The sequence below is a fragment of the Diospyros lotus genome, chromosome 5, assembly GCF_014633365.1.
Source record: "Diospyros lotus cultivar Yz01 chromosome 5, ASM1463336v1, whole genome shotgun sequence".
NCBI lineage: Eukaryota > Viridiplantae > Streptophyta > Magnoliopsida > Ericales > Ebenaceae > Diospyros > Diospyros lotus.
In genome coordinates this window covers 13993641-14012217 of record NC_068342.1, presented here as the reverse complement: position 1 = coordinate 14012217, position 18577 = coordinate 13993641, and the positions used below count along the sequence as shown (strand labels likewise).

The following is an 18577-nucleotide window of genomic DNA, read 5'->3' as shown; positions in this document are numbered from 1 at the left end:
TACAGAGAGAGAAATGAGTTTGGTTTACAATGACATGTGACAACATTTCATTGATCTTCAGATTTTACTATTTGTTTGACAAAGAAAACAGAAACGCATGTATGTCGCATGCACAATTTTAGAATTTAAATTGTGTAATAGGTTCAAATTTAGAATTTGAAGAGTACAATAAGTCCCCTCAAGTTCGAGGTACAAATGATTAAAAGCCTTAAATTGAGGAGCATGTATGTGTCTTAGGCCTTATATATACATTTAATTAATTTTTGAAAAATTGTTTATAAAGCAAATAAATACTAAAAGATAAGATAAAAATAATAATTTTTTGTGTAAAATATTTTATATTAAATAATATTTTGAATTAAAATATTTTACGGCCAAACGAAGACTAATCTCAATTCATAAAATATTTGTGTTTGCATTTTTATTAAATGGGCAGGTACACCCTTTTTTCTAGTAGCATTTTAATTTTTCAAAATATCTTAATGCTTTTCGAATTTAGAAAAAGAAAAAAAAAAAAGAAAAAGAAAACCGCCCAAGCAAGCAGTTGCAGGGCAGGGGACCGCTCTGGGGTGTAAGCCCAAAAATAAGAGTCCAGGACTGACCGACGGCTACTTGCTCCTCAATCCTCATTTGGAACCCTCTTGATAGTCGGTAGCAAAGGTCGCGCGAGCGAAGAAAGAGAAGGAAGGCTTCGATCTCGCGCAAATGGTAAGAAAGAATCTTGATTCTTTGTTGTCTCGTCTCATTGCGGCATATTGCCGAACAGCTTCGGTTCAATATCTTAATATTGCGAACTCGCTTTTGGTGATTGCAGGCGGTGACGCTTCACACCAATCTCGGTGACATCAAGTGCGAGATCTTCTGCGACGAGGTCGCCAAAGCGGCGGAGGTCTGTTTTGTTTTGTTTTTGGTCTTGTGGTTTTTGCAAAACTTCATTTTACTAATTATTGTGTGTGTTGTTTTCGATATGTCGCATTTCTTAACAATAATTATATGCTTATTTATTCTTCGTTTCCCTTTGTCCCCGCAATTGGAAGTAAACGGAGTGACTCACTGCCGATAATGGTGGAGATACCGGGCCTTGTGCACCTAGCATCGGGGAAACTAGGTCTTCACGAATCATGGAGGAGAAGAGTTAGAAATTGGGAGGTGACAGAATGTTCCTTGAATGCTGTCACATATAAGGATAAGAAGGAGAATCATGAATATGACAAATGATAACTTGTGCACTTCTTCAATGTCAATGACTATGAGTCTATGACCTACTGTATCCTCCTTTGGAGGGTGTTTAACTGAGACAAACAGCCTAGATTGGTCTTTTCTGCAGCGTTAATTTTCCATTACTTCTATGTAGTTATGATTTTTTCTTTTTCATTGGTTGGAAACAAAATGGTGTTTTCTCATCTTTGTCTTGTTTGATAGAAAGTTCAAAGTTGGGGTGTATAATGGGGATACTGTTGGTTAAGTAAACTTGAATTGCTGCAGAACAGGACATCAGAAGGAGAAAAGGCCAAACCCTCATTGATCACTAGTTTATAGTTTCTTACTTGTGTTCTTTTCCATTAACATGAACTTACTGTTTTTAAGGACATCAAGTGTTTGTACTTCATACCAAATTTTGTGACTGCCTGCTGGGGGATTGATCAACTGGAAACCTCTTAGTTAATCAGGGCTATATTGAGATTCTTGGGATGCGAAATGGAAAGATGGTCTAAGCGTTGCCCAGGGTGGAAGAATGAGCAGGGGACATTTCTGCTTATTGGAAAAAAAAAAGATGGGGTTATTTCTGAATTGCTAAGTCATTTTTTTGAGTGACCAATGTAATAAATGTAGCCTAGCCTGTGAAGAGCTGGTAACCGTGAAGAACTGGTAAGAACGGTTGATAACCATGTTGATAGAGACCAATCACTAAAAAAGGCAGCCAAGTGTATGATGGTACCTCTGGAGGATCTATGAAAATGTGGAGGTGTTATAAATTGAGAGCTCTTTCGGGAAATCTTGGACTGGATGAAGCCTCAGAGGCTGAAAAGCCTATGCCCGAAACCTTAACTGAAGTCCAGAAAAAGGAAATCAGGGATAGGAGGAAAGAAACCGACAAAAGACCCTTTAACACCCTTATTCTAAGCCTAGGAGACAGAGTCTTGTGGGAGGTGTCAAAGATGACAACCACATAGGAGCTTTGGAATAGGTTAGATACACTCTACATGACTAAAACCCTTTCTAACCGGTTGTACTTGAAAACACAATTTTTCTCTTTCAAGAATGAGATGGATCACTCAAGACAATGGTGGAGAATTGTTAGAGTTTGTCTAGAGTATTGATGGCGGTGATAGTAGTGTTTTTTGCATAGGTTATTATGCTATTTTAGAGGGTAGAGATAGGCAGTAGACTCTCTTGTAAATAGCTGTCAAGCTAGGGGTAAAACCAGTAATATCCATTCTTTATTAGCCTAGGAATTACCGTCGTAAATATTCTATAAATAGAGAAGGGGGGCTAGGCATTAGGCGAATAATTTAGTTGTTTCTCGAGAAAGCTTTGAGAGAGCAAAGGCTGTGACATAGAATAGCATTTGTAATCTTGAGAGAAGGCTTGTAATCGAGGGGTGCAGCTGGTGTACTGATATCATTCTTTCTGAATCAAAGAACTTGGAGGGTTCTTAAGGCTGGATGTAGGATTGCATAGTGCAATCTGAACCAGGATAATCTCGGTGTTCTTATGGATGTGTGGTTTGCGTTTCTGTTTGTGTATTCTTATTCCTTTAATTCTGTTTCTGTTTATTACTTTCTGTTGACTCTTTTAAATCTATTCCTAAGATCAAATCCGTGAGAGTGTGTGCATGAGTGTGGCATAATTTCTGTTCAAGAAAACAGTTCCAGTGATCCTATGCATAACAGGAGGATCTATGAAAATGTGGAGGATTCATTTCTGCACAAAATTCTTCATAAATCAAAGACGGCTTAATATTAGGCCATATCATTTCGACAATTCTTTCAGATCATGTAACATTATTGATGGTTTATTTTCTCTTTGCCGTCCTTTACACAGAGCACAGGTATAAGCATCATAAAGTGCTGAATATCTTTGAAGTTCATCTTTAGTTGTACCATCCTATGCTATGCTAACTAGGGGCACAGTTCTTTATTCTAAAATCTGTTGCAAAATGAGCCTCAATACAATGCAGTGTAATCAAGTCAGGTCACTTATCTGAGAAAAGGGAACTTGCCCTCTTAAATGATTGATAGGTAGTAGGTAAGGGTGAAAAGAAAGGTATTTATGGAATGCAATAGAAAACTATAGATTCCCTAATTCAACAAATAGGGAGCATAAATTCACATGCCTTCCAGTCAATTAATTTGCATTACTAATATCGCATTATGATCTGATGCTCAAACCAAATCATGTTAGCTATTGATTGAATGAAATTAGAAGTTAGTATAATGTATTTTTTGTATTAAGAAGAGGTACAATTAGATAAAATCAATTTTATCTTACTATTTCAAATGAAATATTACTGCAGGGCTTAGTGCTCATGCCATTTTTACTCTAATATAATAGGGCTTTGGAAAATGCCCTTAGTTCAAAGTCTGAATCCCAATTGATCCACCATTTCCATGGATGCTATCTTATGGTAACTTTCAGGATTCATCATCATTGTTGCATGGGCTAATTCTGACATAGAATGGTATCTTTGACACAACAACAATTGCAAACCTTTAATTCCACTAGGTGCTGTTGGCTACATGAATTCTATACTCTAGCCATGTCTATCCATGGCCACATATAGGAGGATATCTTTTAAAAAAGTGGAAAAACAGACAAATCTTTTGTAGAAGGATTTAAAATATCATTGAACTGTCCTTGGCCTTTGATGCCTTCCTTAACAAAGCTTGGAGCCTCCTTTATGGCCTTCCTCATGGAAGCTACTGATTGGAACATTTCCCTGACACTGAAATTATCAGTAAGTTGCCCTTGCCAACACAATGTTAGGCTAACCCCCTTGTTCTATGTGGAGTCCTCTGCCTAGATTGGCTTTTTAAGAAGAAGCCTATGTCTACCATGCTTGCTGCTAGATTGGCTTGCAAATTAGTAAACAATAACAACACATGAAGACTTAATCCCATTATGGGAGTTGGCTAATATGAATTCTAGCTCTCCAATTATTTCGATCTATGGCCTTATAACTCATGTCATATCTAAGTGTTTCCCATCAAGTTTTCCTAGTATTATTTTGTCTCTTTTGCTAAAGACTTGTTTAATTCCGTCCACTATTCTCATAGAAACCTCCATTTGTCTTCTTCTCACATGACCAAGCAGTCTTAACCATGCCTCATGGATCATATTCTTAAGAGCCACTTTGACCTTTTTACAAATAACCTTAATTTTTAATTTCATCTTTTCTTCTATGGTTATATATTGATTATATTTTCTTCACCTATATTATGATCATATTTGGCACGTGTTGATATTTTGCCAGTGGTAGTGGGAATTTTATTTTCTCTAGTTTCCTAATGATCTTATGTTTGTTGAAGGGAAATCTTCTTGCCTAACAGCACGAATTTGCCTCTGTGATAACTATGGTTCATTCAAATCTACGTGAGAGTCTAACTACATTGTGTTTCCAAAATCCATTTTGTATATCTGAAAAAAGGTCACCTCTTTACTTCTCTCATGACACAACTCCTCTGCCTTGGATCCTTGCTTCACCTTGGTCCAAGGATGCAACTACTTCAGTTCCTTATCATTGTACTCACACAGTATAGTTCTCAGCAACATTGATACTGGCAATTTATGTGATTTCCAACCCCCCCCCCCCCCCCCCAAAAAAAAAAAAAAATGCTTATGGTAATGCCATTCTTCACTTTTATATGGCTGCATATTTGCTTATGATTCCCGTTTATGTATTCTATGAAAGTTGTACTAGAGAAATCATATTTCATATCATGGTTTCTGCCTGCCATTTGATAGCAGGAAAAATACTAGTTTGCTGTCATCAAGCATCATGTTCTAAACCAATTTCGCATGAGAACCTCTGATTAACTCATCATTGCCTTCTTCTTACTATGTCCGTGTGAAGAACTTGCATCTCTTGCAGTACTTCATGTGTCTTTATTATAATTGCTGTGCAATAATATTGCAGGCATTGTCTTAGGCTTGCTTTTTTGTTCACATGTTCCTTTCTTAAGATTTTTTGTTCTTAATTTGGACTCAGAATTTTTTGGCACTATGTGCCAGTGGATATTATGATGGGACCATATTTCATCGTAATATTAAGGGTTTTATGATCCAAGGTGGAGACCCAACAGGCACAGGGAAAGGAGGGACCAGTATATGGGGCAAAAAGTTCAATGATGAGATAAGAGAGTCCCTCAAGGTAAATTCATATGAAAATTCTTGGTGTTGCTTTTATGTGCATTCTGCATTTGGTATTGCCCAACTTTTCTGGTGATTAATCATCCATTTATTTTTTTACTGAATCTACACTGCTGTTGACATTCAGTAAATCTGTTTCTATTGCCAAAAGTAAGTGAAGTTACCACAACTTCTTGTAATTTGGACATAAGACTATTCACAATTTTTTGATATGTGAGCTGAGCTTGAGTTTGAAGAATAGCTCATTTAACAGAATTGAGATGAAATGATGCTAAGTTTGGCCTGGGGGTAATAATTCTTGTTTTCTTTTGTGTCCGGGAGTCAGGGTGGCAGGGCATTGACAGCACTGCATATTGGAACCAAAACCACCTAAGCCTTAGATAGGTTTGGTGATTTTCATTTCACTGTGAACCTGTGACACACTCAACAAAGAAACTAATTAATTCATCCAACCAGCGGCTTTTATTTCTTGAATGTTGCAGCTTGACATCACATATATATGCACATATATATTGGGACTGATTTTATTTGTTGAGTAACCCGTCTTCTTGTTGCTGACATTATGTCCAGCACAATGCAAGGGGTATATTGTCAATGGCCAATAGTGGCCCCAACACTAATGGAAGCCAGTTCTTCATTACGTATGCAAAACAACCTCATCTCAATGGATTATACACAATCTTTGGCAAAGTAATTCATGGGTTTGAAGTCCTGGATCTCATGGAAAAGGTATTTTGTCTCTTGCTTACCCAGCTTTTGGTTAGAACATATTATTCAGACCACTAGTACTGCAATAACTACTGGCAACCCAAGTTTTCCTTAAACAACGTCCAGTTCTTGATTTTCATCATGAATGTTCTATTTCTGGTGCTAATGCACTAATGTATGGTTGAGAATTGCGCATTGACTTGCTATGGGATTTCACAGACTCAGACTGGACCAGGGGATCGACCTCTTGCAGAAATCAGGATCAATAGAGTGACAATACATGCCAATCCACTTGCCGGCTAATCTTTATTCTAGTAGGGTATTTGTAAGTTGTATGCTTGATTACATGGAGGGCAGGGTGGTAAGGTCTCTCTCATGGAACATAAATTTATGTTTTGCCCGTCACTCTCTGTCAGATGCGGTAGAAACACTTGAATGAAGGGCAAAAGCAAGTGCTAAAGAATATATATTCTATTTCTCTAATCTCCTAAATTATGTACATGACGAGCTCCATAGATTCTTGTGCATTTTGCAAGGCGAAGTTATCATCTCAACCAATAACCTCTAAACAATTTCTTCCGACATCATTTGACGTGTGGGTTGCTTGGGTACTGATTTTTGGCGAAGCCACCCATATGCCGCATCTCAGACTTTTGTGACTCCGTATGACTGATGCTTCTGTTGGGGTGCTGTTTGCCCCAGGTGCCTTGTTCTGCTGCAACAGTTGCTTTATTAGATCTTTTTTTTCTTTTTCTTTTTTTTTTTTTTATAAAGTTGAATTTTTAGAACTCCACTTCTGAATTCTCATTTGCAGCTGGTTCTAAGATGAGATATAGGTGTGTGTTGGATGGTTGACAGTCGTCGAATCTAACAATATACGTGATTGACGAGCCATAATTTATGTAATTGACCCCCCATTTTGTGAGGTGAAGTTTTGATTCGTTGTTGTCTGTAGTTGCCAAGTCTGATTCAGTTTGTTGTTTTTAAGAAAAGAAGTCGTGAATGTACTGGAAGAGATAGTGTTTGCAAGAGCACTTCAGTTTTGACAGAATTGTGCTTGTACGGACATAAGTTTTCCCAATTTGGAATATCCGTGAGCCATGGATGGATGAATGGCCGGACGAACAACCTGGTTTGCACATCAAACAAACGTCCATGCAACTGCCAATCGGCTGCCGAAGGTCCATCCCAATAATAATTATTAATATTCGACCAAACTTAGATGACCTATACGGACCTGGTTGAGTGGAGTTAAGAGTAACACTGTAGTTATAATCGTGCGATTTGTATCGATTTAAAAAGAAATTAAGTCGAATCTATAAAATGAATATAAAATTCTTTAGAATCTATCATGAATAGAAAGAATTGGCACAATCAGATGAATTGGGTGAAATGGACGAATAACAAAATTGAAATAGAGATGAGGTGAAACGGCACAAATCGAAACGTTAGGAGTTGGTGGAAGCTTGAAAGTTGAAATAGAGAAGAAAAAAACGTTGTATATGAGCATGAGATGAAACGTCAGAAGTAAAGGCAAGAGTTGCGATTGTGAGACTTTAAGTTTTGTTCAAAGTGCCTTGCTTTCTTCTTCTTTGTTTTATTCGAGATTGTACGAGTCCTAAGAAAAAGATTGTGTTGCTTAAAACCAGTGCTCCTATGCCTATTCCTAAAGAAAATCTAATTTGGGAGTCTTGATGAGTGTTGAAGGTGTTCATCTTGTTCTCTGTTTTCTATATCATTTCTCACCATTTTTTATCGTTAAAAAGTGATATAATAATTTTTCATGTGTTTGGTACCTTATGGGCATGAGTCTCACGTGCCAACAAAGAGGCCATAGGTGTGGGTGGCTAGGTGCATGAGACTTACCCAATCAGGTTTACTATCAAGCACCAGCTGTTTTTGTTGGCTTTGGAGTTATCAATCTCTAGCAATCTATTTTGTAGTTGTCAACTTGTTATTGTTTTATTGTTTTATTTTTTCTTGCTATTGCATTGAGTGTTATCTTTTTTTTTTTCTTTTCTTTTGATTTTTTCTGTTATGTTTTGTTTTTTGTTCAAATTTGTTTTGCTTCTTTTAATTTTCAATTAATTCATATTATTTTCAATGTTATTTATTTTTATATGGTGAAACTTCTAGTTTTTAACTAGTTTATATTATTTTTAGTTTTATTTTTTTTATGGTGTTTTACTATTTTCTATTTCAAAGATTTGACCTTATGTTGTTTTTCAATGTTAGAAGAAGAATATTGCTTTCTTTCTTGTTGAATATGGCATCAAGATAAAAAAAGGGATCTACAACAAAGAATAATGATCTTACTTGAGAATATTGCTCTCGGATTAATGAAAATAAAATCAACTTAAAGTGTAATTATTGTGGATTTGAAAGATGAGGAGGGATAAATCAAAAGAAACACCATTTTGTGGGTGATTATGATAATGTGGCTTCTTGTACACAATGTCATGCGAGAGAACTTTGTATTTAGATATTAGGAGAATTGGAAAGAGAAAAGGTGAATGAAAAAGAATGTTTTCAAGAAAAAGAGAAAGAAGTTCAAATGGTAGGAGGAAAAAGAAAAACTAGTATAGATGTCTTTGTCACTAAAGGTAAAGAAAAATAACAAACTTTAAATGCAATGGTTAAGAAAAGGGAACCCATTGTTCATAGCATTTGTAGATTTTTGTATAGACATGCATTGCCTTTCGTTTTGGTAAAAAGTCATTTTTTTGCTTCAATAATGGAAGCGGTTGGTGAATATGGTAAGGGTTTAAAACTTCCTAGTTATCATGAGGCTAGAGTTACATTTTTGAAGAAGGAAGTTGACAATGTAAACTCAATGTTAGAAAAGTATAAAAAGAACTGGAAAAGGGCTGGTTGTACTTTGATATCAGATAGGTGGACAGATAGGAAACGTAGGTCTCTTACAAACTTTTTGATGAATAGTTCAAGTGGAATAGTTTTTCTTAAATCTATTGACACTTCAGATGTTATAAAAAATGCACAAAAGTTATTTGAGTTGCTTGATTCATTGGTGGAGGAAATTAAGGAGGAAATTATTGTTCAAGTGGTGACTGATAGTGCTTCGGCCTACATAGCTATGGGTGACTTGTTGATGGAGAAAAGAAAAAAAAATATTTTGGTCTCCTTGTGTAGCACGTTGCATTGATTTGATCTTGTATGATATAGATGAGTTGCTTATTTTCATAGATACAATAAAGAAGGTTAAAGAAGTTTGTGTATACATTTATAGACATACTTAGGTTCTTAGCATGTTTAGGAAGTTCTCTAAGAAAAGAGATTTGAAGAGGCCAAGAGTTATGAGGTTTGCCACATCATTTCTTACATTGAGGAGATTTGAGGAAAACAATATTCCTCTTAGGGCTATGTTTGCATCCGAAGAGTGGGCTAAAAGTCATTATGCTTCTAAGATGGATGCAATTAAAGTGGGAGCAATCTTGTTATTCGATGACAAGTTTTGGAAATCAGTCAAGTATTGCTTGAAGTGTGTAAGTCCGCTTGTTAAAGTTTTAAGAGTTGATGGGGATGTGAAACCAGTAATAAGATACAGACATGAAGCAATGGATAAAGCAAAAGAGGAAATTGCACAAAATTTCAACCATCAAAAGATAAAGCATGAGCGCATTTGGAACATTATTGATACAAGATGAGATTTACAACTTCATAGGCCACTCCATATGGCGGGATATTTTCTTAATCCCAAGTGAGTTTTTAAAATTATATTTTTTAAAACCAATAAATTTTTGTATATACTTTATTGTTTTTGACTTGTATTGCATTTTTTTAAGGGTTCAATATGATGAGTCTTTTAATGTGGATATGGAAATTAAAGTTAGTTTGTACAAGACAATAGAAAATATATATTTGGATATTGAAACAAACTTAAAATTGATAAACAATTAGAAAAGTTAAAAAAAAAAAAAAAGAAGGATTGTTTTGCACCAGCATGGCTAGTTTAACAAGAGACAAGAAACAATCAGGTATTATTTTGATTTAATGTTTGCATTTTCAAATTTCAATTGTTTGCTCCTTCAAACTAATTAGACTAATTAATTGGTTATTTTTCTATCTTAACTTTATGGTGGGAAAGCTATAGGGAAAAATGCAAAGAGTTACAAGACCTTGCCATATAGTCTTGAGTCTCATATGTAGTGTTGCGGGATATGAAAGAAATTTGAGCACATTTGAGCATATCCATTCCAAAAAGAGAAATGTTTGGAATAACAAAAATTAAATGCTTTTGTCTTTGTGAAGTATAACATTCAACTTGAATTGAGACAAGCGAGAGGGAGAAAAGAGGCAAAAATTATGATCCTATTTATTTGAGTGATATGGAGTCTGATGAATGGATTACCAAATAAGAAAACCCTTGTTTGCCCCAAGATAATTCATGGATAGATGCTAATGAATGCTTTGAAGATGATGAGGTATTCAATCAAGTAATAATAGAAAAGGTATATATCTATATGTTATAGTTTTCTACTTTCTAAAACTATGTTAATGTGTATGTGTAAATTTGAGTTAAATTTTAATATGTTATATTGTATATATAATATAGGTTCAAGAAACTTGAAGCTAGATAGAAAGGAAAAGAAAAAGTTATTGAAGACAAAGTGGAGAAAGAATTGAATTTAGAAATGATTGATGGTGAGGAAGATATAGAGTATGAAGAGCAAGTGGATTTGGCTATGTTTGAAGACAAAGAAGATGAAGATGATTGATAACTAGCGAAGATTATGAATAATGGAATCTATTAGTAGCCTAATATTAATACTAATAGTTGTAGTTTTTTTTTTTTTTTTTTCTACCTTGTTAATTTGAAAGTGGTTTAATTTAGTACAATTTGAATTTAAAAGCAATATGAATATACTTTTGGTATAATTTTAATATATTTTATTTATTTTTTATAAATATATATTATTTATAATTAAAATTAAAAATATGTACTAAATCTTACGATTCGATTCTTGATTCACAATTCATAAAATAAAAATTTTGATTATCTATTCAACAACTATGAAAAGTAAACAATTTTTATAAATATAAAAAAATAATCCGTCGACCGAGTAGGCTAGACTAATTCACTTGAAGACTAAAAATTATACCAAGATTGGTAAAATATCGAACTAGAAAATTGAAAATATCTAACTGATCCTGTGAAATAAACTGAGCTCCTATTTTTTCTGAATTGATTACCCATTTTGTGAAAATTGATAATGGTCCCTTGCCAAGCAACAGACACTTTTTTTTTTTTTTGGGGGGGGGGGGGGATGTGTAAGAGAATATCTGGCTATAATGTAGCAACAGCAGGGTGCTGATTGGCATATTGGTATGGCTAAGATGGATGTTGCGTTTTACCATGTTTGACATTGCATCTTTAGCATATCTTGCTCTACAGTGGCTGTTCGAATTCAGGCACAACAATAAATGGTTAAATACATACATTAGTTGTATTAGGAGTCATGTTAGATGTACATTATTTTTGTATATTTTAGACTATATAAAAGGATATTATGATCAAAATACTTCTCGTTTTCATGCACTTTACGTGTCTCATGAGAGACATTTTTGTAATTTGTACATTTTTGTGTAGTCTAAAGTGTACACAAAGGTATACCAATAATATTATTTATTGTGTTAGCCCATAATTATGGCAACAAGAGCACACAGAAAGGGACAACTATTAAGGGCATATCTACAAAAATATGCACGAACCAATGAACAGTAGTGTTCTAAAAGCATTGGACATTAGGAGAATCTTCAAACAACATAATTGAAAATGATGGCCCCTACAAATGAGAAAATAAAAGAATCTTTAAGTTGTTTTGGCGTTCAAATTAAGGGAATCAAAGCATTTTGACAATTGGGAGTCGGGTTTCAATTTCATGGTTGACTTCTCCTATTTAGCATATGCTTCGTTGTAAAAACATACTTGCGGTGCAAAGAAGAAAAGAAGGGAAGCTAGTTAAGTCAACCCAGCCCTTTTGTACTGTTTCTAACATGTTAAAGTTCTAAAGGGCAATTATGAGCAGTGGAGTCTCACATCGACTACTTATTTGACATTTGTAAAAGGGCAATACTACATAATCAATATTTATGTGAACATTATTCACACAAAATTTGATGACTCATAACAAGGAAAAATCCCATCGAAGTGGCATGTGACCACTAAATTGTTCTTCTTGGAACCTATGCATTTGGGGGGAAAAAAACCCAATTAAAATGATTCGTTACTGCATGATAGTAATAGTCTCTCTGCAATTAGCAAATCTTCTCAAGAAGGTTAGTAGATCCAATAGTTAGTTACAGGTAAAGGGGTTCACTTCAAGCCATTCCTATTGCTGAGGGAAGAGGACAAATTTGGGTACTAGAAAGGTCATCAAACCACACTATCCACAATGCCTTTCCACTGCAGCCACTCACGCTATCTGAATAAATTCTGATTCAATTCCTCTCTAGAAGTCAGAAAACTTTGTTATTGCCCATACAACACTAATTAAAATGCTATACTCGTATCTATATTGGCTGTAGCAGTGAGATCTTTTCATATATTTCTAGCAAACTGTAATCCAATTAAAGGCGACCACAAGAAGATGTTCATTTGAAGGTGGACAAATGACACCACCCTGGATCGCCATTATGACATGCCAATTGCAGAGAAGAGCTTTGAAAAAGATTGGGGGGTGGGGGTGATGATGGTGAAGAATAGAGCAAACAAAGAAATTCTAATTCTCCCCCCCCCCCCCCCCCCAAAAAAAAAAAAAGAGCAAGGGGACAAAACAAGAAACCTAACCACATTGGCTCTTACCTAATACCTACAACTTCACAGCCACCCAAACTCATTGTTTCTTGGTTTCTACGTCCACTTGCTCATTCTTGGTTTCCACTTGCTCATATGAACAACCTTTTGTCACACACGGATGTATCAACAAAAGGGGGAATGAAAAAGGGTATACTTATTATTTACATACCAGCGTATCATGATGTCGTAAAAAAGAAAAAAAAAACCCAGGTAATGGTTATCTAGCCAGCTAGACAACAAGATGTCATTCAGCTGCTTCAAATTGTTATTAGATCATAATAGATGACAAGAGGGTATCGGTTTGTTTTCAAACAAGCCAAAACAAACCACTCATCTAGATAAGTTCCTCTCACTGACAACCAAGTTTAGTGAAAAAATCAAACTCTACCAGCTTTTCCTTTTTCACACCATTTGTATGCCTACACACTGAAAGTTTCTGCCACACTCGCTTCCTTATTCCTTGTTCCCGTATACACCCAACAGTTAGGTACATACAGCCAGGGTTCATGAATGTATACACCAACAGTTTAAAGGAAACTAATGCTTTTTCCACATGGCTAAAAGAATGACTCACCTCTTAGTTGAATGCTAAGAATTAAGAATTATGAGTTAGGTATTTTTTTTGGATCTTGTCATCTGTTTATCTCATTAGTTTACTGTTAACCGCCAGTGAGAAAATCATGTTTGGCTCGTCATGTCTGAAGATTACACTAATTTCTTTTCTTTGGCTTGTCATATACGAAGATTACACTAACTTCTTTAACAAAATGATGTCATTTTTATATCACCAAATTACCATACTTCCACTTTTAGATCACCTAGATACACATTCAAAAAGTTTAGACCAAATGAAAGGTACATGTGAAAAAAGGAAAGGTTCTGATACAAAAAAAGAAATTTGCATATTATGTGGCAGCTTTCTATGTGCTCACCCAAGGGGAATAGACTCTGGGAAAGAAATCTAAGAGTGTGTTTGATTGTACACATTTATCATAGAAAATGTGTAATTATTATACATATTTTTTATAGAAGCAATCAAACACTCTTAGGTTTTGTATAGAAAAATATGTATAGTACAAACATTTAAATTTTCTTTTCATGGAATTCATTTTTCAAGAAGGTGGGGGTGGTTTTTACTTTTTAGACAATCATTACCTAGAATTAATTCTAGGTAATACAATTAAACACACTCTAAAAGCCATAGAAAGAAAACTCTCTCCTTCTAGAGACAAGAGTTGCTACTTCCTGCCCCTTGTAATCATGAGTCCTTGTTTCATCATTCCTATGAGAGTCTCTCACTCTCTCTCCCCGAACATAAAAAAATAATAGTTCCAGCTATATAACTTGCTATTTCTCTCAACTTCTACTCATCCATTATCTTACAATTGGAGAATTCATTTGTGTTCATCGAAAGCTACCCCCAAGTCCCCAATTCATAATGATCATGTGCAGATGAAGAAATGTGTATGGACACCCTTTGAATTGGCTGTGCTCGATCCAAGTTATTCCACCTTTGGCCAGCAGCAGTTACGGAAGGGACTTAAAATGCGAGTTCACAAGCAATATAGGTAATTTTCTTCTAAATCTGTGTGTGTGTGTGTGTGTGCGCAGGTGGGCATGCATGCAACAATAGTTGCTAATGTGACAGGAAGAGATCACTAAAGAAAGAAAGAGGAAAGGAAAGGATGGAAGCGATAAAGAGGGAGATGGAAACCAAGAACCAAAAGCTGCTCATCCAGAACCGAAACATTATTCAAGAGAATGAGAGGCTGAGGAGGAAAGCACAACAACTTGACCAGGAGAACAAAAAATTAATGTCTCAACTCCAAAAGGTGACTCGTTCTTAGAAAAAACTATCAGCAAGAATAACAAGTCTTAACCAATATATGGTACTAGACAAAATATTAATAAAGATCAACAAGAGAGCATAAAGCTTCCACTCCTTGAAAGGAGAGGCATCTCTCTCTCTCTCTCTCTCTGCATGTGCATAATTCTTTGTATGAGAAAATGAAACGGGTGTACATGGAATCAACAGATGCACAAGTCTTTCTGCATGTGCATAAGCCTTTCCCTTTCTCTTTTGAGGAAGGGAGGTTGGTTAGGTAGAGACAACAAAACTGCATCCTTTATTACATAGAACAAGTTGACTCAATGTACTAAAGTATGAAGGAAACAGAAAATGGGGGGTGGTTTTGACATAAAACAATTGATTTGTGCGAGAAAATGAAACAGGTCTATATTTGTTCTTCTCTGTTCGGTGATAAAGTTAGTTCCATAGGGTCATCAAATCCTATGGAACAAGAAGGAAGTACTCTGATTATCAGACTCTCCCCTGTCAAAAATCATGGGACTGAACGGCTGGAACCCTCGCAAAGGACGGGAGCCCCCGCAAGAGAAGGCATCCCAAGAAAGAAATACTTTGATTAATGAAGAAGGGGGGGGGGGGGGGGGGGAATAATATTGAAATCTACACTGCCATGTATCTTCAATTTTGAAGGTAACAAGAAGGAAAATATAAGAGAGAAAAATGTATGATAAGGTATAAGCTAGAAAAGCAAAAGAAATATATAAGCAATAACAGTTACATTTCTCTTTTGATTTATTTTCCCTCAATAAATCAAAGATCCAGGCATGGTATAGAAGTGAAGAAGAAGAAGAACAGATGATTTGAATTGAGGAATTTGGTTTTTTGGCAATCTTTTCCTTTTCCATGCATTTATTTAACTTCAATGTTTATACCCAAAAAATATGGGAATTATGTTGCTTCTTCGAGATACTGCTTTAAAATGGAAATGACCAAAAGTACAGGAAAAATGCCTCAAACAAATTGTAGGCGGAAGTATTTACTATTATCAGTTCAATTTCTTCAATCATTTCTGGCAAAAGAGGCCAATCTCCATGTCCTATTTAGTCCTTTACATAACTAAAAATACTTTAAGCTTTTATGCGTTACCCAATTTTGTGCATTACATAGCACATAGCCTGTTCTCTGTTGACAGGTGAAGATCAACACCCAAAGGAGAAAATGAAAATGAAAAATGAAAAATGCAATCCAATTAGTTGACTGCATAAAGCAAAAGGGCCACAAGGTAAAAATAAATAATATATACTCTACTAATAGTCTCTGAGAACAGCTAACCTTCCATGCTAACACTAAGTAACATGAGGTGTAATATTAAGGGGTATTAATGTCATTAATTTAAAATATTTATATATATATATTCTCTTGTATTATACACTTCAGTAGAATACATAGATTATTTTATTAAAGGAGTGTTTGTTAATCAATATAAGAGGGAGAAAATGTTAAATATGGAAAATATTTTGGATGTTTGGTCTTTCCAATGTGTTTGTTAAGCTTATCGGACTATTTTTAAAAAAACTCTTATGTGATCTCTTATCTCCCCTTTTCAAGATAAATTTATCTAATCTTTCTTCCTCGGATAAATTTATTTGGCTCTTTCAATATAAGGATCAATTACTTATATGTCCCTTATAGAATAGTTAATGTCATTTAATACATTTTAAAGATTTAAATTTATTAAAAAAAATTATTTATTTAAGTTTTATAATTAATATTATTTAATACATTTTTAAATTGTTATATGTTTTGACAATTTTTAAAATTTAAATGACATTGTTCATTTCATTGATTTTTAAAATTTAAATTTCTCTTTCTCTCTCTATATATTTTATTAACTAATATAATTCCTTTCACTAATTTTTAAATTATTTTATTTAATTTTATATTTTATTATCTATTATGAAAATATGTTTTGACCATTTTTAATTATCTAAGTGAAATTATTGTAATTCTAATAATAATTATTTCTACTTTTCAACTCTTTTTAGATTTATTTTTTAACATAAATTTAGAAAATAAAATATTATTTTTATTTTTTTAAAAATTCATATTAATCATAAAATACTATTTTAATCATAAATTTGGTAATAGGGATATTTTGGTAAAAAAAACTCTTATCTTATTGCTTATCATATGCATTAACAAACACATAAAAAAAATATAATTATTAGTGGATTTCAAAAAATTTAATAAACACTCTGATAGAAATCTTAGAATGTTTTCCAGTCTTATCTTGATCATTTTATATCTTAATCCGAAATGCATTTCAACCTTATCTTGATACTTCTTATCTTGTTCATTTTAACAAACGCCCTCTAACATGAAAACCTAATCTCTTGAAAAATAAGAAACAAATTATTATCACTAAGTCCAATGCAGAAATTGAATATATGACAATGGTCGTACAAACATGTAAGTTAATGTGACTAAAACAATTAATTGAGAAGTTAAAGAGTTACAGAGGTCAAATTTATGTAATTGATTTGTGACAATTAAACTACAATGTATATTGCTTCTAATTCTATATTTTATAAGAGAACTAAGCATATTAAAATTGATTGTCATTTTGTTATTATCTAAGGATATAGTTACAACATATGTAGGGGAGAGCATTTAGTTATAACCGACTAAACTGTCAACTTTTTTACCAACCGAACCGAACCGATCATAGCCCACTAACAAAGCCGAGCCAAACCGAACTGATAGGATACGCTAACCGAAAAATTGAAATCGAAATAATTGGTATAACTGAACTTTACTAAAACTTACTGAATGGGCAAGCATGATCGAAAGGAGCGAGATGCAGCTGGGGCGGTGTTGGCCTCTACATAAGAAGGAAACGAAACGCTGGAGATAAAAACGAATGGCCAGCCTTTATTCGGCCCTTTGCTCGGCTAGAGGCCCAAATGGCCTTTCATCTTCGATTGTCATGTGGCCATGAGATAGAGCGAGACTGTCGTGAGGCGACGGGAGGGAGGTGACGTTCGTGAGGTGGCGAGAAGGGGGTGACGAAGGTGAGGCAGTGAGATCGAGATCAAGAGAGAGAGAGAGGGGGGGGGGGGGGGAGAAAAAGAGAGGGGTCTTAAGAATGAGAACCGAGAGGCCAGCTGGCAGGAGAGAAGCGATGGACCACTAGTGAGGCCGGAGAAGGGGGCGACGGATTGACTAACGCACGTGTGAGAGAGAGAAAGAAAGGGGACGTCTGACGTCGTGAGGTTGAGAGGTTTGGGGTGAGGGAGAGAGAAGTTTGGGAAGGTTGGGGATGGGGGGAACCAGAGAATGTCAAGGTCATGTGAGGGGGGGTGGGGGAGAGAGTAAACCATGGGCGACGTAAGAGAGAGAGAAAAGAAGTTTGTGTGTTGAGGGGGGAAACCGTGGGCAGTAAAAGTAAAACCATGGGCAATAAGGGAAAAACATTGGGTGATGGAGGACGAATTCGGTTAACTGAAATATCCAATTTTTTTTATAAATATAACCGAACCGATTTTTAGCTACTTAATTAACCAAATCAAACCGACCAGTTTGGTGGGTTTGGTTCGATCGGTTCGATTGAACTAAAAAAATGCACACCCCTAAACATATGTAAATTCCAACAATTAGTTGACTAATTTACTCACTAAGTCACTTAGAGATTCTTGTGTGAATTACAATTGTGTTCAACTGGACATGCTTAATACATATACTTCAGTTTGAAAAAGAGTGTTAAATAAGATAAAAATATTAGTATAATTAACTTAAAATACTTATAATATTTATACATATATATTCTCTTGTATCATGCATTTATAGTAGAATACACTGATTCCTTTATTAACAAT

The 18577-nt window shown here is 34.8% G+C and overlaps 2 protein-coding genes across 2 annotated transcripts; both read left to right on the top strand.

The window, feature by feature from the left end:
* Window positions 1-540: 540 nt before the first annotated feature.
* On the top strand, window positions 541-6561 carry LOC127802728 (peptidyl-prolyl cis-trans isomerase CYP18-1). The gene is made up of 5 exons (XM_052338717.1): window positions 541-708; window positions 815-889; window positions 5210-5371; window positions 5941-6099; window positions 6298-6561. Exons 1-5 carry the CDS (start codon window positions 706-708, stop codon window positions 6379-6381), a joined length of 483 nt encoding a protein of 160 aa, XP_052194677.1. The 5' UTR covers window positions 541-705; the 3' UTR covers window positions 6382-6561.
* Window positions 6562-14085: 7524 nt separating this feature from the next.
* On the top strand, window positions 14086-15494 carry LOC127802601 (uncharacterized). Its single transcript, XM_052338503.1, has 3 exons — window positions 14086-14463; window positions 14544-14727; window positions 15128-15494. Exons 1-3 carry the CDS (start codon window positions 14348-14350, stop codon window positions 15320-15322), a joined length of 495 nt encoding a protein of 164 aa, XP_052194463.1. The 5' UTR covers window positions 14086-14347; the 3' UTR covers window positions 15323-15494.
* The last annotated feature ends 3083 nt before the right edge of the window (window positions 15495-18577 follow it).